General features: G+C 50.5%; 2 protein-coding genes across 2 annotated transcripts; both read right to left on the bottom strand.

The window, feature by feature from the left end:
- Positions 1-1,311: 1,311 nt before the first annotated feature.
- Positions 1,312-2,985, bottom strand: EXOSC6 (exosome component 6). The gene has a single exon (XM_033156615.1). It carries the CDS (start codon positions 2,973-2,975, stop codon positions 2,133-2,135), a length of 843 nt encoding a protein of 280 aa, XP_033012506.1. The 5' UTR covers positions 2,976-2,985; the 3' UTR covers positions 1,312-2,132.
- Positions 2,986-5,005: 2,020 nt separating this feature from the next.
- Positions 5,006-22,889, bottom strand: AARS1 (alanyl-tRNA synthetase 1). Its single transcript, XM_033156614.1, has 21 exons — positions 22,782-22,889; positions 20,611-20,773; positions 19,482-19,670; positions 18,528-18,673; positions 17,169-17,360; positions 16,055-16,199; positions 14,893-15,038; positions 13,304-13,412; positions 13,039-13,189; positions 12,273-12,397; positions 11,541-11,685; positions 11,048-11,226; positions 10,218-10,331; positions 9,654-9,860; positions 8,712-8,896; positions 8,312-8,420; positions 7,953-8,066; positions 7,587-7,706; positions 6,990-7,076; positions 6,673-6,786; positions 5,006-5,795 (listed from the first exon to the last, which is right to left on the bottom strand). The coding sequence occupies exons 2-21, from the start codon at positions 20,752-20,754 to the stop codon at positions 5,610-5,612; spliced, it is 2,907 nt and encodes a 968-aa protein (XP_033012505.1). The 5' UTR covers positions 20,755-20,773; positions 22,782-22,889; the 3' UTR covers positions 5,006-5,609.
- Between the last annotated feature and the right edge of the window lie 1,035 nt (positions 22,890-23,924).

The following is a 23,924-nucleotide window of genomic DNA, read 5'->3' as shown; positions in this document are numbered from 1 at the left end:
ACACTACTGAACAACAAAAATTCATTGGTCTGAAACTTGGCAACTGGCCGGCCTTCTCAGTCTTCTATAATAGCACTGGGCATGTGCATGGCCCATGAGCTTCGTAGAGGAGCTGCTCTGAGTTCAGACCATCTTCTTAAGAGATGGCACGTCCCTAGAATCGTCTAGGAAACCCATCCACAAGAGGCATGGCTTTATAATGTACTTAACCCAGTAACCATCTTTTCAGGTGCACCTGACCAGCAAAAGATACACGTGATCCCACTTTAAACCTAAATATACCGGTGCTTATGTCAGTGCCAGGGTTTATTTCTGGCTATGCTAACTTGAACCCTAATCTAGTTTTGTGGGCACCTTTTGTGCTATTCTAGATTTTACAGAGTAGCTCATTTTCACTCTTCCTTTTCCCAGTTTACTCCATTCGTTGACACTAGTAAATTCTGGAGTCCATAAATACCAGTACACGCTACACTAGTAGACTTCAACTGGTGGCCTGGGACCCAATGCCGGGTTACGGTTTGATCTAAACCTGATCACAACAGCAGAGTTGCCACCTTGCAAATACATGACAAGACATGGGCTCCCAAAAGTGGTTCCCGAATTTGAAACTGTTGAAGACAACTGCATCAACTCCACAGTGAGAGTAAGAGGGAGAAGACATGAAAACCAAAAAGCCTTAAGTTATGCAAAACAGTGTTTTAATTATAAAAAGATTTATTACAAATATCTAATACACTTTTCTCCATGAAGAACAAGTTCTCAAGCCTTGCATATCACAATATGCTAGTAGGTCCTAGTAAATCAGACCAAGTATTAATGAGTCCATGACAGAAGTAGATTGTGCTGGAAGTGGCCAATGAATAGTCAACCTGGAACTCCCTGCCAAATTAGCTAATCACACTACATCCACCTTGACCCCATTACCAGTTACTGGCTCACTTTCATCATCTCTGCAGAAAGAACCCATTTCAATCCTTAGGATGCCCATTTGAGGTTGACCTTTTAACAAGGGAGGCCACACACAATTTATTACACCACAGGTCTGCAAAAGGAGATTTCACATAAATGAAGTAGTCCCATACAGTGTTCTGCCTTTAGTCCCCAGATGTTGAGCTAAACTTCCCATCATCCCTATCCAGATTAACAGATGAGATGATGGGACTTGTAGTCTCAATAATATCTGAGGACGCAAAGTTGAAAAACACCGGAGGAATATCAGCAACAAACATTTAGCCAATACCAAAAAAAAGAAACCAACTTAATATATTTCCTTAGAGAAAATGCTGTTGTTGTTTTTTAAAATTGTTTTGCTTTAAAGCAAGGAGTTTCAGGGAAGTGGGGAGGAATGCAGAGAATGATGTCACCTTATTGGCAATTGCCTCAATGCAAAACACACTAATTTGGAAGGAAATTCCTTTGAAATGAGGGTAACTTTCCAAGAAAGCAGGTTAAGCAGCAGAATGTGTGGATTAACCCATTTTGTTCCTTGACATTTTCAAAGTGTAATATTTTTAAACTTTGGAATTTTGAAAGCAAACAGTTGCCAACACTGGACTAATGAACAAATGCAGATTCTTATCCCAAACTGATAATCATAGCAATTTGAAAACTCAGACCACGGTAGAACTTTGGATTCAACCAGCAGCTTATTAATGGAGAAATCTGAGGGCTAATAAAACTTTTTTGTTTTTCTTGAGACTCAGTCTGTGCGCACACGCACACACACATCATATATTTACAACATTTAAAGCAGATTTTTCCCCTCCCAAATCCCAGGAACTGGGTGAAAACTTCACAGAGCAATAATTCCCGGCATGCTTAATAAACTACTGTAGCTTTCTGCGCCGGACGGTGGTGCGGTAGACTTTCGGAAGTGTCTCTCCCTCTCCGTCAAAGTTTCCCTCGCAGAGTGCGGAGCTGCAGAGATTGTCTCGTGTGGATGTGGCCTGCCCTCCAGGGGAAAAGGGGTCGGCTCGCCTTCCCTGGGTCGCGACTGGGCCCTCCGTGGTTGCGGTTCCTCGCCAAGGAGCAGGCCAGTCAACTTCACCCGTTCAGATCCCGGATGCAACTGAAGCCCAAAGAGACATCGGAGGAGGAGTCCAGCGAGGCGCAGCCCGAGCAGCTCCCCGAGTTCAGGCGGTGGCGGCGGGAGGCTGAGCCATGTCTGTGTCGGTCGGCACTTGGCAGCCCGGCGCGGGTCGGCGCTTTGCAGCGCGCAGGAGGCTCTGTCGGAGCAGCGGGTAGAGGCGCTGGCATCCGTCGAGGCCGAGGCGCACGGCGTGCGCCCAGCTGTCGGGGGGCCCTCCCTCGCCGCTGCCCAGCAGCCCGGACACCTGGTTGAGCGAGGGCAGGAGCGCCACGGTGAGGCGGGCGTCGGCGGCGCGCTCCTCGGGCTCGCTGGGCTGCAGGCGCCACTCTCCGCCCGCCGGGCCCGACGCCCGGCACAGCGCGCACGCCGCCACCAGGTCATAGAGCTCCACGCCGGCGTCGGCCAGGGCTAGCCCCGCGGCGCACAGCGCGGCAGCCAGCGCCGAGCCGCCGTCCTGCAGCAGCAGCGCGCTCACCTCCAGCTGCGCCCGCGGGTAGCGCGCCAGGCGCACGGCCGGCTCCAGCGCCTCCTGCAGCGCCAGCGCCAGCTCGGGCTCCCGCTCGTTGGGGCGGATGCGCGCCCCGCGCCCCGAGAAGGGCGCCCGTCGGAACTCGCACACCAGCCGCCCGCGGGGCTCGCCCGGAGCCGCCGCGCCCGCCCCGCCGCCGGCTTCGCGCGGCCCGGCCACGGAGCACAGCACTTTGGTGCCGCCGTGGAGCTCCACGTAGGCCGAGCCCTTGGCCTGGCTCAGCAGACCCGCGCGGGCGAAGAGCGGCTGCAGCGCCGACGGGTCGCGGGGCGGAACCTCCGACGCCTCGACGGGCGCGAAGAGTAGCGGCGTCTGGGACTCCTCCGGCCCCGGCACCCGGCGATGGTCCAGCGGCATGGCTTCTTCGGCTGCTAACGCGCCGCGCTCCGGAAGGGGAAGAGGAAGCTGCTCGAGGGAGGGGTAGGAGGAGGGAGCAGCAGCTTCGCTTCCGAGGCGCTCCGGCGGTTTAGCGCCGAAAGAGCGCAGTGGCCGAGAGGGGACCTGCAGCCCCCGCCTCGCAGACACCCGTCGAGGCAGGGAGAGCGCCTCGATTCCCCCATCCCACCAGCTGCGGATCCTGCATTGAGAAGGAAACCTCCGGGCTCCCTGGTGGATTCCAGCTCATCTTGGCTCCAGCCAGAAGAGCCGGTGGCCAGGGTGGAGGGAGTTGTACCCCAGTGCTATCCATGATTAAAGAGCCGTTTTATATCAGTTTTTTGAGTTTAGCAAAGAAATGAGTGGATTCAGGGCTCCTGGAGTTTCTGATGGGTTGGAAGCTGCGTGCGCCTTGGTTTTGGGGTGTTGCCCACACGGTGCCCTCTCTCTCCAACTGGCAACAGTCAGTTTTTACAGCAACAAACTCGGGATTTCCAGAGTTCCTAGCATTTCCGACAGCTCTCCCCTCTGTGTATCGCTGCTTACAAAGGCGCATCTTAGAAGTGGGACTCCTTTTTTATACAAGTAATAAATCTGTTTTAAGTCTTTTAACAGCCTGTTTTTAAGCTTCCTAGGTTCTTTCACAGGGGGCTGCTTTGGCCTCCATTTGTTGGCGCTCAGCAGCCTCGCTCACTATTAGGGAATTAAAGCTTGTTGCATACATTTATAGGCTTAAAGCAAGGTACAGCTATGCTTTTTCTGCTTTTCTTCAGGGAAGAGGGAGGAGGTGGGTGGGGAGCCTCCAATCTGGGCTGAGCCCTCACTTATGCTCTGGACTAGAAGCCACCAACCTGCATTTCAGCCTCCAAGATGTAAATGACATCGCAAGTACCAGAGCACCACTCTGTGCAGCTTTACCCGGGACAGACAAAGGTATTGCCACCACAGAAGCCCATGAGCAAGTGGGCACAGCTGACCTCACTGTCTTGGTCTAAGTCCCCAAACTGCTTGGGCTGAGTCACCCACTGCCCCAACAACCACACTGCTCTCCTCTTCTGGCCCACATCAATGAGATGAGCACACTGCACTATTTTATGAAGTTATGCCCTCTGCCACATTCTGTTAGTAAATGCACAGGTGAATGGCAATCCCATTTTGGAGCTCTTTTGCTTTGGAATGGCCAAGCTGTCCCTACATCCCAGCTGCTACCATAGAATGTTTGGCCTTTTTTCTAGCGAGAAAACAGTAATTTTACACTGTAGGCCTGCTGCTCCTGTGTGTGTGGATGTATCAACTATTTCCAAAATTTATTATCCCTCTGTAATATGCTGTGCCACTGAGGATTTGTTCTTGCCATGTCAACAAGGCTGGAAATGATTAATGCCAGGATGGAATTCATCCATCTGGCTTCCATAAGGCCAAATAAAACCTGGCACTCAGAACCCCATCCTACTCCCATGGCCAGGTGATCTTTGCTCCATTAAAGTTTGCTTTCAGAAAAGATATTGGCTTAGCGTTATATATGAAGGGGGAATTGTAAATTACGACAAACAATAATTAAGCTCACAAGTTGGCTTCTTTAGCAACAAACCACTGTTTGCTGTGACCCACAACCTGCATTTTGCACATAATGGTGAGCTGAGGTTCTCTGAAAGCAAGATATAAGCCAGGAGAAGAGGGGCAGGATGGCCCAAGCCCCATTTTGCTTGGGCTCAAGTGAGCTACTGGCTCAAGTATCCCTCTGAAACAACTGAGAAGGAATTTGCAGGTCTCCACTACCCCTTTTGGTTAACCACAGCCTACCATGTCATCCAAACCAGTAACTGCAATTGGCAACAATAAGGGGTTGCCTTCCCCAAGCCAGCTTCTGAAGCAAGCAGCAACCATGTGAGAAGAAGGGGTGGGGTGAGCACCTGAGTGTGAGGCTGGCTAAGGCATGTTCCTGCTTACGCTCTTCACACTAAACCATGGTTTAGCGTAACCATTCTTTGGTTCCATAGCAACGAATTCACTTAAACACACATCTGTTCATTTATTCAGCACTGAACCTATTCTGATCAGAAGTCCTCATTCCAGGGCAACACTGCCTAGGTAAGACTTTGCTACAACAGAGGTTAACACTATGAACCGAAGCAAGGGTTTCCCAGTTACAATGAAAGAGATTATAGCAGCCTTGATTGCTCACCCCCTGCACATGCTCACATTACAGCAAATGCTTCAAGTGCTTGAGCATGGACGGAGGTGGCTGTGCAGAGCCCCCTTCAAATGGTGCAACAGGAGCAGCACTGCAGAATTAAACTTTAGAATGTTAGGAAGCATGTATGTGTCCCAATGGTTGTGTGCAAAAAAAGAACACTCAGTTGGCAGCAAGCCCCTTGAGGCAGCTCAGTATCACGGCGATACAAGATCAGAACTTGTGCAGTCATGGGCTCTGGTGTCCTGTGATCAAGTCATCACCTTACAGGGCCACCTTGCTTGGTTAGTGCCTGAGAGGCTGAATTTAGAAGGACAACAATGTGCAGTCTTTGTCTCCACAGACATAACGCTAATGTAGAACTCCTAACCTATTGGCCAAGCAGACAGCTCCCTTTTTGAGTTTGCCCCACAGGCTGGGGATCAGTTCTTCAGCTCACCCAGCTTGAGCTTGGCAAAGTCTGTTGCTAGCTTCAGGGCTTCTTCCAGGCAGTCGGTGTTCTTGCCTGTGGCCTGGGCAGAGAGGTCTTTCCCACCCCCCCTGCCGTCCATCAGCCCAGACACCTGTTGCACCCATTCGCTGGCCTTGAGCCCTTTGCCAACGACCTCCTGAAAAAGAACAGAGACAGCCTGCATTAGAGTTCTGCACCTCTTGGTTCTGAGAGCTGTCAAGAATATACAAGATCCTGTGATGCTCAGGCTGTGCATGGAGGGTGTCATTCTTATGTAGCCCCCAGAACTGAACAACTAGACAGCGTGTCCAGATAAGGGTGAACCAGGATAACGAGGGGTCTAGAAACCAAGTCTCATAAGGGAACAGTTGGGGACTCTCCAACGCCAAGGCTTTGAGGAAGGAAAGGGACTTGCTTTCAATTGCCCCCACTATCCCCCCAATCAACTTCTCTCAGAAGGGGCAAATACGCCTGCAAATTTCATCCAATTCTGCCAAGTTACGGCCTTCCTTGACTTCCCAAATAGCAAGTGGGATTCCCCGCACCCCAAATGCAATCTGCCTCACATTGGTACCAAATCTGCTAACTTCCAAAGTGCTTTGGATCGAGGTAAGCTGTCTTCTGAAGTGCCAACTTGGAGTCCAAACTGAATTTTCTGGTTGGTGAACACTCCTTACTACAAAGCTTACAGATGAGAGGCCAGATTCTACAGGAGTAGGAAAGCTTCTGTATTTAACACCCTCCAAGGACCAAGAATGTTGAGACCAGAGGTGAGGAACCTTTCTATTTCTCCTCTGAAGGCCTCAGGGGAAAGTGGCTGGGATTGGAGGCGCCTCACAGTTGAAGCAGAGCCTATTCCTCCAGCTACCCAAATACATCCATTGAAATTAATGAACATGACCAAGTTTAGCATGTTAATTTCAGTGGAGCTACTCTGAGTAAAGCTTAGATGAATACCACCTTCTGCCTGGTCAAGTTGGTACCCCAAGAGTGCTGAATTCCCCACTCCCATCCCCAACCCACTGCAGGCCTACCTGTGGGACCTGGCATAAACAGGTGATCTTGCCAGCTTCATTATCCACAGTGAAAAGCATGGCTGCTGTCTGAGGTGAATGAGTCTTCAACAGCTTCAGAGATTCGTTAAGCGCCTGCAGAAAGACACAGGTGTGGTTACAGAGGGCACGTGCTATGCAGTCACACCCAATTCTCAGATCTTTGGGCAATTTGCAATTCCCAGTAGTTTGATAGGAGCAACTTGCTTGCGGCAAGAGCAAGTTGTGCAGGCTCCCTCCTTGCCCAATGCACTGCCGCCCCCTGTGCAAAGGGCAACGAGAAAGGATTTGGGGGATACCTTTGCAGAAGCACCACTCTCCATTTCCAGAATGATCAGTGGCTGGTTGGGGTGAGCTTCGATGAGCTGCTTCGTCTTGTCCAGAACCTGAAGGAACAAAGAAAGATCAGGCTGCCTGTCAGGCTCAGAAACACTGGTGATGGGGGGGGGGAGAAAGTGAAAGCTCCTCTCAAGTGCAAAGAGATGCTTCTTTTGTGCTGCAGAGAACAGAAATACACAAGCAGCGTGTCAGGCATAAGGATGCAGGTGTGAGGAAATGCACGCATTGCTCTTTGGCCAAGGCGAACACTCAAAGAGTGGCTGGCAGCAACTGAAATCTGGCAAAAAGATCTGCGTTTGGACTACACAGCAGGTGAGAGATGGGTGGGTGGGTCTCACAGTCTGCTCTAGTGGTCCAGGCTCTTCCCTCCAGAGAGAGGGAGGAGAAGCTGCAGGTGGGCTTAAGCAGTGGCTGGAGACTAAAGTCACACAACAGATAGGAGCAGCCACATTTCCCTTTTAAAACAATCTGAGTGAAGGCACCCCCCTTTCCTGAACACTGCAATTTCTACCCATTTCCACCCCCTTTGCCTATAACAGTGTGATGGGAGAACTCACTCGTTTCTGGATGTCTGCTTTGCAGGCACGGTCGAGGTCGTCCATCACCTTCTTCAGGGTTTTGAGGGCCTCTCGGAGTTCATCTTTCTGCCACTGGGGAATGACGGAGGTGGCCAACACCTGCAACCAGAAAGCGGCACTGAAGCCACAGCCCACGTTTCACAAAGGACAAATAATCTGTTGTGTTCCCAGCATGTTCGGTGCAGGTCCAGATGCCTTCCACATTTAAGAACAAAAGGAGAGCCTAACTGGAATGGGCCAGTGGCCTTTCTAGTCCAGCATCCTGTTAGCAGTGCTCAAGTGACCCCACTGACTATTTGGGGGAAAGGGGCTGAACCCGCCTCTCCCCTCCCCCAGCTCTTGTACCTCGCCAAGGTCTGCGATCTCGCGCTGGACTTCTTTGTTGGGGGCGGTCTGGACCTTCACCTTGTCTTCTAGGTCAGAGAGTAGCCTTTTAAGGATGTCCACTTTCCTCAGCGCCTTGGAAAGAGAAGGGGGGTTCAGGATTTTGAGGTGGCGTTGGAAAGCAATGGTGGCTTTTACTCTCCCACAAGCGTAGCAGGGTCACTGTGGTGTGTGCCCTGTGGAGTGTTCTCAAGGCCAGACAGAGAAGGCTGCACAGCACAGCCATACTTGGGTGTCCAGGCCTGCAGGTCCCCCAGATTTTATTTCCCCATCACCCACAGCTCGATCCTTGCCCACTGCACTGCCCACCCCCTGCTCACCTTCTGTGCTTCTCCTCTGGTGACAGCAACTATGCGCCGGACGCCCTTGGCAATTGCTTCCTCGGACACAATGACAAAGTGACCAGCATGAGCAGAATTATGCAAGTGCCTGTGAAAATATCAGCGGCTGAGAAATGACACGGACATTTACAAGCATCTCCTGAGTAGGCAACTGAGGGAGCTTGACTTCAGAGAGAGGGGAAAAGATATGGGGATTTTCTTCTGGGAAGGAGCGAGGCAGCCTGAGCTTTGGGTACAGGCCAAGACCCCCTTCGGCCCACCCTTTGCTGTGTGTAGTGGCAAGGAGAACAAGCAACAGGCATTCCTATGGGTCCACCATTTGGCAGGGCAGCTCTCTTGCTATGGATCTGGAACCCTCAAGCCCTCCTGCCGGACTTACGTTCCCCCACAGAACTCGACCGAAGTCAGGGCACCCGCACCGCTGGAGGGGTCAGCCAGCATATCCTCGATGGGGATGCCAATCGAGACCACACGCACGGGGTCAGGGTACGTCTCGTCAAACACTGCACGGAGGCCCTGGATGGCTTTGGCAGCTGCCAGGGGACAGTCTTTGGCATACACGACCTGGGGAACAGACCACATAAGTTAACAGAAGTTAAGGACAAGCAAGAGCACAGGAGGAATCTTGCTGGATCAGACCGCAGGCTGGTCTAAAACAAAGATATGCACAGGTAAAAAGCAGAGGAAGAGTAAATGAAGCATGTGGGGATAATACTGTTACACCTCATAGGATTGCTGTAAGGATCGATGCGATAATATAATTGGAAAAATCAGAAGATAAATGCCGTATTTTATTATACAGGCATTCGTTCTGTTGCAGAAAAGGGAATGGAAAAGCCCATGCCACAAGTGGGATTCCAGTGGGTTTCTGGCTCAAAGAAGGAGCATTCTTTGGAAATGTCTGTCATTGTGGTCTCTTGTCAAAGATTTGGAGGCTCTAAGAACAGGACCTGGAAGTTCTCAGCATCCTCAAAACAGCGGTGGGGAACCTTTTTCACCCAAAGGGCTGCATTGCCTTCTAGCAATCTTCCAGAGGCCACAAGGCAGCAGTGGGTGGGGCCAGAGGAAAAAAATGGGCAGTGCAGTGAACACAAATTTTACCTCCATGCAGGAGGCTGGTTTCTACACATGCTCCTCTCCACCCAGGGAAGCAGGAGTCTTGGTCACGGAGAACCATTCCAGCCAGGTGAAGACACCCCAAGAGGGGCCCAAAGGCCAGCTAGGGAGGCCAAGAGGTTGCATTTTGTCCCTGGGCCCAAGGTTTGCCACCCATGAGAGAGACGAACACGCATGCACCAGCCATACCAAGTTGGCCTCCTACCTTGGCTTCCTGAATCATCTGATTCGCAATTTCTTCTGCCTTCTTGATTTCCTGGGTGGACATGGCTCCCTTGGCCGTGAAATCAAAGCGTAGCCTGTCTGGAGCCACCAAGGAGCCTCGCTGGTCGGCCTCCCCCAGCACAGCACGTAAGGCAAAGTTGAGGATGTGGGTGGCTGTGTGGTTGCTCATGATGGGCCGCCGCCTGGGCTGTGGGGGGAGGAAGAGACAAAGGTGAGCAGAGAAGGGAGGAGGAAAGAGGAGGTCGTTTCCCCCCCTCCCAATAGTGGCTAAAAGCAGCGGGGACCAGGTTGTGGCCTACCCACCAGCTTCACTGAGGGTTGTGGATTTGTGGAAGAAGATGGGAGGTGGCCCACTCAATATCTGCATTCAATATCCAGGATAATTTTTCTTGCTTCTTATATTTTATTTTATTGCACCACAATTTGGAACACAATAAAACTCAGCATGTAAGAAGCAATAAGAATATAATGAATGACTGAATGCATAGAAAGGGTGGGATTTTAGTCCAAAACGCCTTCAATGTCAAATGCACAAGCCACTCACCTCATCAACGTACAACCGCACAGTATCTCCCACCTTCAGGCTCCCATAGACGGTGCCCACGTGCAACACGTAACCTCCGCGCACTTGGACGTTCTTCACCGTGAACTCTGTCCTCTGAAAAAACCAAATGCACACAAGAGACAACGATTGGCAAAGGCAGGAATGGGAGCCCAAGGCCAGGGCGGCTCTTTCTTCCCACCAAGCACCACCAGCAGAGATGCACTGGATTTTAAATGCTTATGATCATGCTGCTTCTCCACCACAAGTCTACAACCCGACTTAGAAAGTAAAAAACATCAGTGACATTTTTTTAAAAATCATGTGAAAACTTACCAAGCTTACAAAAGCGTAAAAGAAAACGAAAGCAAATGCAAAAACGAGAGCAACAATCAACCAAACAAACAGCATATGAAGCAACAATTAACCAAAGAGCAGGACATGGTTTTCAAAAGGGGAAAGAGCAGAAGCTGCACTTATAAGCACCAGAAATCCTGGTGAAGATGCTCTTGCCTCGGCGTCTAGAGGACTGCGTTGGCGACCTCACATGCTTGGAGTGCATTCAACACATGAGGTGCTGACACACAGATGGATCTCTGCATGGTCACCACCCTCTCCATCTCAAACAACTGACAAAGACTTTCCAGACCAGGCAGGTTTAACAAGGGACACAGATATGGGGAAGGTTTGAGTGCTGGATTCTGGATCGCACTGCGATCCTCCACCACTATTCTGGGGCAAAATAAGGCAATATGCCACAAATTTCAAAAGCCCTTCCCACCACGAGACTCCAAGCCCCAAGGCTCCCAAGCAGACTGGCGAGCCCAACGTACATCCTCACTGCCTTCATCCTCCTTGACAAGGTAGCCTTCGTCATACGTCTGCCCGCCCTGCTCAGCGTAGAAGCAGGTGTGGTCCAAGACAACCCCGCACTCTTGGCCCGTGGACACCTCCTCCACAAAGGCCTTCTCCCGGCGGAGGGCTTTGACAGTGGCCACCACAATACTGAACTCTGCACATCAGAAAAGAAAAGTGGGAGTTAGCAAAGCAAGAGCCTCTTGCCTGTACTATTACCCTTCCCCTTATAAACAGTCACAAAATTAAACAAAGAAATTTCTGAACTAAATTCTCCTAATGTCAACTTACCCACAAAAAAATTAATAACAAAAAAAATCTATCGTTTCCACATCAAGATTTTTGGTTCACGTTCCTCAATTATTAATGGGTTTTAGGTATAAAAAGTATTGACAAGCGAGTTCCTTCTGACATGTTCCAACGCATCAAGAAAACAATGTGCTGGATGAGAGGGAGCTACTTAGAACCCACCATAACTACCACTGCGGTCCGATGTGTAGTTGTATTTCAGAGAGTCATCTGTGGCCTCCAAGCCCCTGGACCGGAGTTCTTCAATGGCGTAGATGTCCAGCATGATGAGATCTTCATCGCCACCTCCCTTGCCCTGAGACTTGAGCTGGGAATGTAACCAAATCGAGAGTGAAAAGCAGGCCAAGAAGCCCTTGGCATAAAAGCAACCACCTCAGGTACGGGCAACCTGTGGGCCTCCAGATGTTATTCAACACCAATACCCATCAGCCCCAGCCAGCATGGGCAGTGGTCAGGAATAACGAGGATCTGGAGGGCACACAGTCTGGGAAGGCTAACTGAGCCCAAAGCTGCCTACCTTGGCAGGCAGCTGCCTTCCTCAAGGTCCCAGGCCAAGATCTCTCACAGCCTTTTTATCCAAGCAATGTCCTGCCACCCTTCCAATTCCTGGCTTTTGAGGATATGAATCGCATGCTACAAATCCTGCTGTCACCCACCCTTTCCTGTGCAAAGTTGACCAATGCAAGCTGCAGTAGAAGGTGGTAATGGCAGGAATAGAAGTGCCTTGTGTGGAGCGACTAAGAAATCAAAGGGCCAACTGGACAACCAAAACCCGATGCAACTGAGTGGACCGATGCCTGCCCGGCTCTGCTTCTGCCTCTAGCTGTCTACGTATGATGTTTATCTGCGTCAATACATACACTGTGCTCAGAGATGGAGATGGCCAAACCTTACCTGGGCAGACTTCCTCTCCTCCTCAAAACCCTCCATGTCCACCTTCAAGCCTTTCTCTTCCGCAATGAGGCCGGTCAGATCCACAGGGAAACCGTAGGTGTCGTAGAGCAGCCACGCAGTGTCTCCTGGAGGAGGAGGAAGGGGATCACAGAAGAGTTAAACCTGCAGCGCAGCTTCTGATCAGCTCATGCTCCCTCTTGTGGCGTTTCTGCAGGTCTCATTACTAGCAAGCCACACAGCTGCCCTGCCTTCCTGGCCAAGCACCCATTTCTCTTCCCTGCCAACTCCTGGAGCCTTCAGGCAGACCAGGGCAACTCGAGCAAGGAACTTGTTTCGCTCGGGAAGAGGTTTGGATAAGGAAAGGAACAAAGAGCGGGAGAAGCAGCCACTGTCTCCTCTCTCCAAATTTCTGCGTTCCAGAGAAAGAGGGGAATGATTCTCTCCCGTTAACCTGCTCCATGCAAACACACAGGGCTGGGGGAAACAGGCAAAGCCTTGCCTTCACTTGGCCCCCGAGGGAAAGGAGTGTTGTCCTCTTGTGGCCTGGTCCAGCTCTGCACTGTAAGCGGGACCTGTTTCTCCCCCTCCTTCAAACCACCACCTTCTACTTAAGGCTCAATTCATCACAATGCTTGCAGTGAGAAACGGGTATTCTCCTCCAGCCCCACCCAGTCAATGAGTTGAATTTCCCAAGCAGCAGGTGGCTTGGCTCACTTCCTCGCATCAAAGCCATTTCCACGCAGGGGTTGCTGGCCTTGGGCCATACCAGGAATAGTCTTGCCGTCTCCCAAGCTCTGAATCTTCCTGTCGAGGATGCGGCGCCCTCTGTTGAGTGTCTTCAGGAACTGCACCTCCTCTTCGTTGATGATGTCTTTCACCATCTCAGGGTCTTTTTTCAGCTCAGGGAAGGCATTGCCCTGAGAGGAACAGGAGCTGTTAGCTAAGCAAAAGCAGTTCCCTGCTTCTCTCCCTCCCTCCCAAAACCTGGAAGCTTCAAGAGCAAAGGAAAGGGGACAGGACTACAGATTTACCAGGGACTGCACCACCACATCCACCAGGCTGGCAAAGAATCCCTTGGGGGCGTTGAGTTTCTCGTGGGCATAGCGCACAGCACGTCGGAGGATGCGCCTCAGAACATACCTATGCAAGGGGAGCAGAAGGCAGAGGCTGGTCTTAGTGGCGCCCTACACTCTGGAAAACACTTCAGGGACCCCCAACTATTCTCAGCACAAAGGACTCTTCCCACTCTTTCTGGGCCTCTAACCCTTGTTTCTCAAACCTGGGTCCCAGCTGTTGTAGGACCACAACTCCAATAATAATAATAATAATAATAATAATAATAATAATAATAAATTTTTATTTATACCCCGCCCTTCCCAGCCAAAAACCGGGCTCAGGGCGGCTAACACTAATTAAAATCACAGCAAAACATAAAAACAATCAATTTAAAATACAGATTAAAAATACAAATTTAAAAATTCAAAATTAAAACTGCAGTCTCATTTTCAAATAGCCCACCAATAAAAGAATGAAGCATAACTATCAAACAGAAACCAACCCAAAGGCCAGGTGGAACAGCTCCGTCTTGCAGGCCCTGCGGAAAGATGCCAAATCCCGCAGGGCCCTGGTCTCTTGTGATGACTGTTCCACCAAGTCGGTGCCACTACTGAGAAGGCCCTGGCCCTAGTTGAGGCCAACCTAGCATCTTTGTTGCTCAGGACCTCCAAAAGATTATTATTTGAGGACCTTAAGGTCCTACACGGGACATATCAGGAGAGGCGGTCCCTTAGGTACGAGGGTCCTAAGCCGCATAGAGCTTTAAAGGTCAAAACCAGCACCTTAAACTTGACCCTGTACTCCACCGGGGGCCAGCGCAGCTGGTAGAGCACTGGATGAATGTGGTCCCGCGGCAAAGACCCAGTAAGGAGCCTCGCCGCGGCATTCTGCACCCGCTGGAGTTTCTGGTTCAGCTTCAGGGGCAGCCCCGCGTAGAGTGAGTTACAATAATCAAGTCTGGAGGTGACCGTCGCATGGATCACTGTGGCCAGGTCAGGGCGAGAGAGGTAGGGGGCCAACTGCTTAATACGGCGGAGATGGAAAAATGCCACCTTTGCTGTGGCTGCAACCTGCGCCTCCATGGAAAGAGAGGCGTCGAAGGTTACACCCAAACTCCTGACAGAAGGCGCCACTGGTCCTGCTAGCTAGGGATGATGGGAGTTGTAGTCCAACAACAGCCAGGGGACCCAAGTTTGAAAAACACAATGTGAATCCACACATAAACTAGAACACAGTCCTTCCTGACAAGACCAAGGGCTCCTAACATGTCTTTTTGTCATCTTCAAACAACCAACCCATATCAGGGTAACCCCATTCCCACAAGACAACAACCCAGATTAGGTGCCCCAGGTCAGACAATGTGACAAAAGAAGGGAGTGGCTGGGGGCTGAAGATGCGGAAACGGAGGGCTGCCGCCTCCCGCATTGGCCACTCAAGGCAGTTTACCCAATTGGCAGGGTTGGTCCTGATTGTGACTTTCAACCCTAATCAGCTTAGTCATGGATGCTACATCCTTTCTTACCCAGCCCCTCGCCACAAAGCTCCACACAGCCCACTCTCTCACCCCCGGCCAGTGTTATCAGGCCTTCCACCATCTGAAAGGGCCACTGTGATGGTTCGGGCGTGGTCAGCCAGGACACGATAGGCCATGTCTATGCCATCAGCATCCTCCTCCCCGACATGCCCGGTGTAGGGCCTGCAGCCAGTGCCCTACAAGGAAGAAGGCATGTAGGTGACATCCAAGAGATGGGAGAGAAATGAAATGGTTAAGGAATCAGAGCAGGTCTTGGAGATTACAGGCATTACAGGTTTTTCTTCTAAGACCCTCTGACCGTTAGTCACCTCATAATCAAGCTTCTCTGGGCAATGGGCAATGAAATTAAAATTACACGTCTGACAGAACCCCATGTCAAATAGCAGCATAAAAATTCTTTTTAAGAAACCCCAAACCACCAATATGAGGGCAGAGATTAAGACAAATGCAGCCACAATCATATCATCTCACAGAGAGCTACAAAACCATCCTCTCTGAGCAGCAGTGGGAGATCTCTAACCCACAAGGCTAGAGTTGGCCCATGAGGCTGCTTCGGCCAAGCCACACCCACCCACCTGAGACCTGGCATCAAATGAAGACAGGTAAAGACATGGATGGGTTTGCAGGCCCCACTGTTCAGCTGAATGCCTCCTGTCACCTGCTGCCACTGTGATGCCAGGTGACTGACCCTGCCCACCTGTCAAGTTTGGGGGCAGGGGAGGTAAGGCTCCAGCCCACCAGCCAGATCCAGCTCCCCACTTCAGTTGCAGAGCTAAAACATACAATATAATGCCACCAGGAACTGGAGAAATTGAGGTATTAGTATACATTTTAGAAGATCTGTGCGTATTAAAAAAGATGTTTGCCCGGCACTGAAAGGACCCTGAAATGGCTGATGGGACTTGGGAGTCCAACAACATCTGGAGGGAAGCAGGTTTAGTGCTGCAGTTCCTTCTACCCGTCCTCACTGCTCTAGCTGCAAAGACCCGATGCTGCAGTAGCAGTAGCAGCAAAGGTCAGTCAGCCACACATGAGAACAGAGGAAAGCTACCAGGAGGCAGATAAGAAAATGGGAGGGAGGTGAATGTTGTTATGTCCCTGAGCCAGGAGGACCTCAGGGCAGCGAGAGACATTCCATTTAGAGAGAATCCACATACTGACAGATTTGCTCACAGCACATCTGGGCAGGTACCTTCTGGATAGCTTCAAAGTAGGGCATGAAGAGATCTGTGTCGTAGTTGGACATTTTGTTCTGAAGCACCGACACCAACCTCTCCAGACCCATGCCCGTGTCAATGCTCTTCTTGGGAAGAGGTTTCAGGGTCCCATCAGCCTCTCTGGTACAGGAGAGAGAAGAAAAACGCTCCATGATTCACACAGAATAATGCAAACAGAGGGCTAGTTCAGATGCTCACATGTCTAAGCTTAATAAGCAGAGATGTGAATGAGCCTTTTGCCTGCACTCTCACTCCATTCGCTCAAGCATGGAAATGGATCCAAGCATCTCCCCTGACGACAGTTTCCCATTTCACCCAAACCAGGAATTTACTCTTAACAGCTCTGGAACAAACCTGGAGATCAACCCAAGCTCAAACCACATCTTCGTATCCAGGCTTGTTCTAAAGCTGCTCATCATAGTTTTCCTGGTTTGGATGAAGAGGTCCACAATCAATTAAATAACAAAAAGTAGAGAACAAATGGGAGCTTCTCTGGTTTCAAAGCTTCCTGTCACAGCCTATGCAGAAAAAAGCAACACAGAACCCTCCCTCACACAACCAACCAACCAACCAACCAACCAACCAACCAGTATATGGTTGTCCTACTGTACTGAATGAGGAGAGACTGTTTTCTGAGATAATATTTATGTATAATTTTAGGATCTGTCCCTAGCATCTGCTGTATTGCTGCAAAGACCAGGACACAATTCTTAGGAATGAAGGGTGAGGAATAAATAGCCATGATCCAGGCCACTATGCTCAACACCTAAATCCGTGAAGACAGGAAAGTTTCCTCACTGGATGTGGAGTCCAGCATTACCTGCAAAACAGGGGGAAAGGTAACACACCACAGGTGAAAGGCATCAAAGGGAAAGAGGAAACTGCCTTGAACAGAGTCAGACCGCAGGTCCATCAAGCTCATCTTGTTTCTGGTGACTGGCAGTGGTTCTCTGGGTTTTTTTGTTTGTTTGTTTGCAACCCCACCTGGTAATGCCAAGGATTGAACCTGGGACCTTTTGTATGAAAAGCACCTGCTCTGCTACTGCACTGCCACCGTGCTATAGGAAAGGAAAACAATTCTGGCAGTACCTGTTGTACTGTATGAACACCAGGTTCCAGATCTCCAGCACGTTGGGATCATCTTGATTGACGAGATGGGCAGCATCCCGGTCTCCGATTCGGTCGTAGTGCATCTCGCTGCAAGGTCCACATGGCCCCGTGTCTCCCATTTCCCAGAAGTTATCCTTCATGCTGCCTGGAAGAATCTTACTCTCCGCCAAACTGCAAAGAAGGAATTCCACAAGTGACAGATTCCTTGAACAAGCAACATACGAGCCATTTGAACACTGTGACTTGCCCAGGTAACATCATCTGAAAAAGTATCACCGTCAGCTTCATCACGTTAATGAACCTACAACTCTGGCTGCATGTGGAGGCCACACTAAACTATGGCTTAGCAAGATGCAAACAAGCCTAGCCTTCTCCCAGACTCATGCCCCCGCTCCTCCGTCAGGAAGGGAAAAAACCCACTTTTGATTGACCACAGTTTGTTGTGTCTGAACCTTAAAAACTATGGTTAATCTTAACTATTAGTTTAAAATATGGTTTCTGAAGTTGCCTTGTTTAAACTAACCAGAGTTAAGATTAACCCATGTAGGTCCAGACAACATGCCAAGCTGCAGCTAATCTGAAGTGAAGTTGAAAGCTTCCAAACTCCTCCTCCAGGCCACATGGGGAAAGATTAGGCTCATTCGCAACCTTGCTCAATCAAAGTTAAGCATGAAGTCCAAACATAGCCATTGATTAGAAGAGAGAAGCATAGACGCATGGAACTGTCGAATTGGAAGCGGACCCAAGGGTCATCTGGTCCAAGTCCCTGCAATGCAGGTATCTCAGCTAAAAAAATCCCTGATAGATAGCCATCCAATCAGTTGAACAGCTCTTACTGTCAGAAAGTTATTCTTAACCTTTGATTTGATTCCACTGGCTCGGTTCTCTCCCCCCCCCCCCCGCAACCTTGTAGAGTAACAGAAAGCCAGCTTGCTCCATCTTCTAAGTGACAGCCTTTTAAATATTTGAAGATGGCTCTCATGTCACTTCTCAGCCTCCTCGTCTTCAGGCTAAACATACCCAGCTCCCTCAACCATTCCTCATAAGGCTCATTTTCCAAACCCTGTATCATATTGGTTGCCCTTGAAATTCAGCTCATGGCAACGCTTGGAGACATCAAAAGGCATTTTATAAAATAGGATTTCTGGATTTCTGCTTGAGCCCCAATGCATTTTCCTTGTCTCCTTTGTTTTTTTGTGGAAGACACCAAAGAAATCCTGGGGTCATCCTGATGGCCCCTTCTCTTGCCATTCAGGGAGTGGGTGGCGAGTGCAATTCCCAGTCTTCAAGGCACACAAAGGCAGCTCTTCCTGTATCCTTTGGATGTCCCAAACTCACCCTAGATCCAGCCAGATTTGCTTGCAATCCAAGTCTGGTTGCAGACCAGCAGCTTCATTCCCACCAAAGTATGTGACATACAGCCTCTCAATGGGGATGCCAAACTCTTTGGTGAGCAGGTCCAGGGCAAACTTGCAAGCCAGCTCCTGAGTGGAAGAAGAAAACAGGGCTGGGAAGGTCTTGACATGGAGAATGACATACCAGTACTAACTTCTTTGATGAGTTTCAGATATGAGCCTTAAATTCTACAGCAGCCACTGCCAGCCAGAACACTGAATCAGCGATGCTCCTGTTCTTATAGTGGCCAATCAGCTGCTTGTAGGAAACCAGCAAGCAGGTTTCGGGCACCACTTCTGATTGTAGGTTGGCGACACACATGGCAACATTCCTCCACTGAAAATATTCTCTATTAAAGGGGCAAGTTGTTAGCCTAGTGTTCCTCCTGATGTGCTAGTTTTCTACGCACAAGGATTGTTTTCCCCCCTTTACGTGGAAGTATTCAATCATGTATGTAAGCCTACACCTAGATCCTGAAGTAATACAGCCCAGATATTGATCACAACAGAGAGAATAACTTGCATTTGCTGTGCAGGAGACTGAGGGTGGGTAGGGTGAGCTGGTCAGGATTTCTAAGGGGAAGGAGGCCACTGGAAGGGCAGCATCTATGCACTGCAGTTCCCTGTCTACCCCCAACTCTTACCTTCTTCCTCTCACTGGCCACCACCCACTCATTAAGGCCCCACCTTTTTCTTTGCCCTCTGCTACTCCAACTGTTTCCAAACCTTTCCTAATTCTGCCATAACAAATATTTCAACCTCTAGATGTATGATCTGCTAGCAGCAGCAGCAGCAGGAGCATGAATGGCTTTAATTTTAAAATATGCGCATTTGCCAAGCATTTTACCAGCTGGTTACCTGCGTTTGTACAGGCAAAGGCCACCGGCAATGCCCTCACCTTGAAATAATCTCCAAAAGACCAGGAGCCCAGCATCTCAAAGAAGGTGTGGTGGTAGACGTCCTTGCCAACGTCGTCCAGGTCATTGTGCTTCCCGCCAGCCCGGATGCACTTCTGAGTGTTGGCCGCTCGGGTCAGCTTCGCCATGGGGTGAGAGGGGTCGATTGTGTTGAGGAAGATGGGCTTGAACTGGGAAAGAAGGAAGAAGACGACTGCCTTCAGCTCGGCCTCTAGGCAGAAGAGGCAAACATGCCAACAGGGACATAAGAGATCAAATGGCATTTTTGTCTGCGTCATACCTACAGTTGATCAGTGCCATTGGTCGACCCCCCTTGTCCTAGGCATATAAGAGGGATCGGGTGGCATTGTGGTCTAAACCACTGAGCCTCCTGAGCTTGCCGACTGGAAGGTTGGCGGTTCGAATCTGTGTGACGGACTGCACTCACATTGCTGTGTCCCAGCTCCTACCAACGTAGCAGTTTGAAAGCATACCAGCGAGAGTAGATAAATAGGTAACGCTGCAGCAGGGAAGTAAATGGCGTTACTGTGTGCTCTGGCAATCTTCACAGTGTCCCATTGCGCCAGAAGTCCTGCCGGCTACATGTCTCGGAAAGGCTGCCTGCGGACAAATGTTGGTTCCCTCTGCCTGCACCCCATAGTCTAGTTTGACTGGACTAATTTGACTTAACTGTCCATGGGTCTTTTACCTTTACCTAAGACAGGGGACGCGGGTGGCACTGTGGTCTAAACTACTGAGCCTAGGGCTTGCTGATCAGAAGGTCGGCGGTTCGAATCCCCGCGACGGGGTGAGCTCCCATTGCTCGGTCCCTGCTCCTGCCAACCTAGCAGTTTGAAAGCATGTAAAGTGCAAGTAGATAAATAGGTTCCGCTCCGGCGGGAAGGTAAACGGCGTTTCCGTGCGCTGCTCTGGTTTGCCAGAAGCGGCATAGTCATGCTGGCCACATGACCCAGAAGCTGTACGCTGGTTCCCTTAGCCAGTAAAGCAAGATGAGCACCACAACCTCAGAGTCGACTGGACCTAACAGTCAGGGGTCCCTTTACCTTTAAGATAGGGGAGGAAACTTTCTCCAAACCATTCGTAATTCTGCAAATGTTTGTCGTGTCTGACCTGATTCATGCCAGCGTTGGCAAAGAGCAGAGTCGGGTCATCCATGGGGATGGTGGCTGAGGAATGCACATAGGTATGCTGGTTCTCCACAAAGAAGTTGATGAACCGTTGGCGGATCTCACTGGCTGTTAACGTCACCTCCATCTTGGGATCACCACTCACACTGGGGAGAACAAAAAAAGGGGGCAGGGAGAGAAATAAAGCACTTCAAGGCAATGCTGAAAATCCTATACGGTATAAAACACCAGCTGGAGCAGCTCAAGTTAGAATTCAGATCTCAGCAGTTTCAACCAAGGACATCCTCCAATGGCTTCTGGCTTGAGGGTGCAAACCTGACACAAGTCAAGGCAGCCTGGCCATCAGTCACCAGCTACACTGAAAGAGGGGAGGTTTTCCCCATGTTAATCTCTAAGGTCAACTAAAAGCCCTCACATCACACCGGGACAGCTTAGTCCAGCCTCAGGCAGTGCTGCTTATGAATTTACCTAGGCCTCATCTGCAGTATACATTTAAAATAGTCTCATATTAACAACACATGACTTCTCCCAAAGGTAACTGCAGTTTGTTAAGGGTGCTAAGAGTCGCTTGATCCATCTTCCCCTCACAACAATCACTGGAGTAGTTTAACAATCAGCCCCTCTTCCCAGAGAACTCTGGGAAATGTAGTTCTGTGAAGGGAATGTGGTCTAAGATCTCTCAACACCCTTAACGAACTACAGCTCCCAGGATCATTCGGGGGGAAGCCATGACTGTTGAAAGTGATAAGACATCACTTTAAACGTATAGTGCAAACATAAACGTATTGTCCATTCCCTATTTTCTTTGTAAAAACCACTATGGGAGAGCAGTTCTCCAGCCCAGAGAACAAAAAACAGCAATTGGCCTATGGCAGCTACAAGGCCTTGGTAAGGCAGCCCCTTCTACCCAGACACCCCTGGCTGCTCCTTGCGCCCTTTTGCCACATTCATAATGCTGCCACCACACATCTGACTTCTGTGTAGCATGAGGGCCAGCAAAAAGCACAGCAGCTATGGGGAAGGGAATAGCTATCTGGAAGAAGGACAGAGAAAACAGATCTCACCCTTGATCTCTGCTGCAATCTGACAAATGCAAGCAAAGCTAAGCACCTCTCCAGGTTATCTCAGAACCACCCACAAGGTGCCTGCAGAACTGACATAAAGGCCTGCGCTTGGAGGGGAAGGTGAATTCCTAGCCAGGCTTATCAGCTAAATCATACTACAGAGTAGGAAAATTCCTTCCAATACTACAACCAGGCATGAACAAAACTCACCCATAAAATCCTTCTACAGAAGCACATTAGCACTGCCCTATCTCTGTGAGGGAAACTACTACCCTACTTCCAATTCTTACAGGCAATCCTTGAAGGAAAATAAGAGAGACAAGAGCTTACGCAGGGCAAACAAATGACCCCAACCACAGTGGACCACAAGACAGATACCAGAATAAAAAAACCTTAATTTACCGGGTGAATACAGATGACCAGGTGCCCTGCATCAACATCTAACAGCGGCACCACCATGTCAAAACTCGGCAACCTAGTTGCCTCCATTGGTACATCAAGCAGCAAGGTGGATCCTGACGTCCCACTGCCTCCCTAGAGATCTGACCAGGTGCACAAGTGCAGCTAGACTCTCCTTGCTGTGTTGGCAGGAGAAGGGAAGGGGGACAGCTTGCCAAAGGGTAGGGGTGTCAGAGGCAATGCCCTGGTGACTTTTTGCCTGTTTGGCAAAGGCTGCCTTTGCCAACCAGGTGCTGGGGCTGATGGAAATTGTAGTCTAAAAAAAGAAATCTGGAGGGTCAGTTAGCAAAAACCAGACAAATGCATAATTTCTCTCTCTCTCTCTCTCTCTGGGGTGTGTATATACACCCCACCCCCTCCACCCTGACACCACAGAATGAATGAAGTCAGAGACCCCGTCCCAGGGGCCAGGCAGCTGTGCCTCAACTCAGGGCTGTCACCCCACGCCAGAACCATGAACCAGACTCCCAGAATCCCCCGCGGCTGTGGCCCTCAGACAGCCCCAGGAGACGCAGCTGGCGGCGGGCAGCGCGGCCTTCCAAAAAGTGGAGAAGGATGAGAAAGACCCCTCAGGACCGAGCCAGCGCCCTCTCCTTCTTCAGCCCCCCTTCCAGCCCAAAAGCCTCCGTACCTTTCCTGCCGCTCTCCAGTCAACCTTTCCACGCGAAGCCGGAGCGACGCTCTTCCACTGCACACCCAAACCTGCTGCCGGGTTTTCCCCCCTCCCTTAACCCCGCCCACCCCGTCGGCCAATGAGGCTCAATAGCCAGGCTGCGGTTGCTCAATGCGGCTGCCCGTCAACGTCACGAAGCGCGGCGCTGGCGAGGCGCGAGGGCTGATGCAACGGCTCTGAAACCGCAGTCACGTGGTTCCCTGGGAAAGGGCTGAAGGCGGCGAGGAGGCCGCCATTGTGGGCAGGGCGGACCCTGAGCGCGGGGTGTAAAGCAAGACGTCGCGGGTGGAGACTGTTCCCACTGCGTCTCCTGCCAATATAGGAAGGCTACATATCTGAGTGGATCTTTCTCCTCCTCTCCTCTGCACCCTCCAAATCAGCTCTGCAGGGTTGAGAGACCTCCCAGAGAAGATTTTGCGAGTGCACAGGGGCAGGAGCATAGCTGTCAAGTTTCGGACTTGAAAATAAGGGATCACATGGAGTAACACATGACTGGAAAGGTTTGCAGTTCCACAAACATAGGTGTGCACTGCCTCGAAATAAAAAGAAGTGAACAAAAGAAGGCTCACTAGGGGGGCATTGCTAAAAAAAAAAAGTCAACTTTGTAACCAGAGGTTCAACTGAATAGAATCTGAATCACATGCACCACAAGGCCTATGCAGCCTCAACTTAAGGTGGCTCCCGGCCTGGCTTTTTACAGGCCCCAGCTGACTGCACAACCTGGCCTTTGGAAAGGCCATATAGACAGATACCTTTAGCTTCTGCGCCCCTCCTTTGCACACCAGTCAACACAACCACATAGGCATTTTCCACAACAGCTCCGCAGCACAAATGGAGTGAGAAAGAGGCGTGCGCGGGTGGGGTGGGGTGGGAGTTAAAGGTCCAGGCGGCTTCACGGGCAACCCACGGAGCCCACCTCTCGGTGTTTTTCTCCTGCACTGCACGATAGCTCGCTTTCAGATCCAGAACTTTTAAGGGTCTCTGACGCGGCTCTCTCCTTGCTCCTCACACTTGGCACGCGCTTGGCAGCCAGATGTTGAGGAACGTGGGGCAGGAAGTTTGGGAAGTGTGGCCTCTTTCCCTAGCATGGTCCTCCAGCTG

Source organism: Lacerta agilis, chromosome 8 (assembly GCF_009819535.1).
Source record: "Lacerta agilis isolate rLacAgi1 chromosome 8, rLacAgi1.pri, whole genome shotgun sequence".
Lineage (NCBI taxonomy): Eukaryota > Metazoa > Chordata > Lepidosauria > Squamata > Lacertidae > Lacerta > Lacerta agilis.
The sequence above is the reverse complement of the archived record's forward strand: the minus strand, read 5'-3'. Positions and strand labels throughout refer to the sequence as shown.

Bases quoted from the DNA above. Each gene is read 5' to 3' on its own strand.
- EXOSC6 (XM_033156615.1), bottom strand. From the start codon at position 2,975: ATGCCGCTGGACCATCGCCGGGTGCCGGGGCCGGAGGAGTCCCAGACG.
- AARS1 (XM_033156614.1), bottom strand. From the start codon at position 20,754: ATGGAGGTGACGTTAACAGCCAGTGAGATCCGCCAACGGTTCATCAAC. The intron at 19,671-20,610 runs GTCAGACACGAC...CTTCTTTCCCAG, and splicing joins CCAACGCTGGCATGAATCAG to TTCAAGCCCATCTTCCTCAA. The intron at 12,398-13,038 runs GTATGGCCCAAG...CTCCTCCTCCAG, and splicing joins AGACGGCAAGACTATTCCTG to GAGACACTGCGTGGCTGCTC.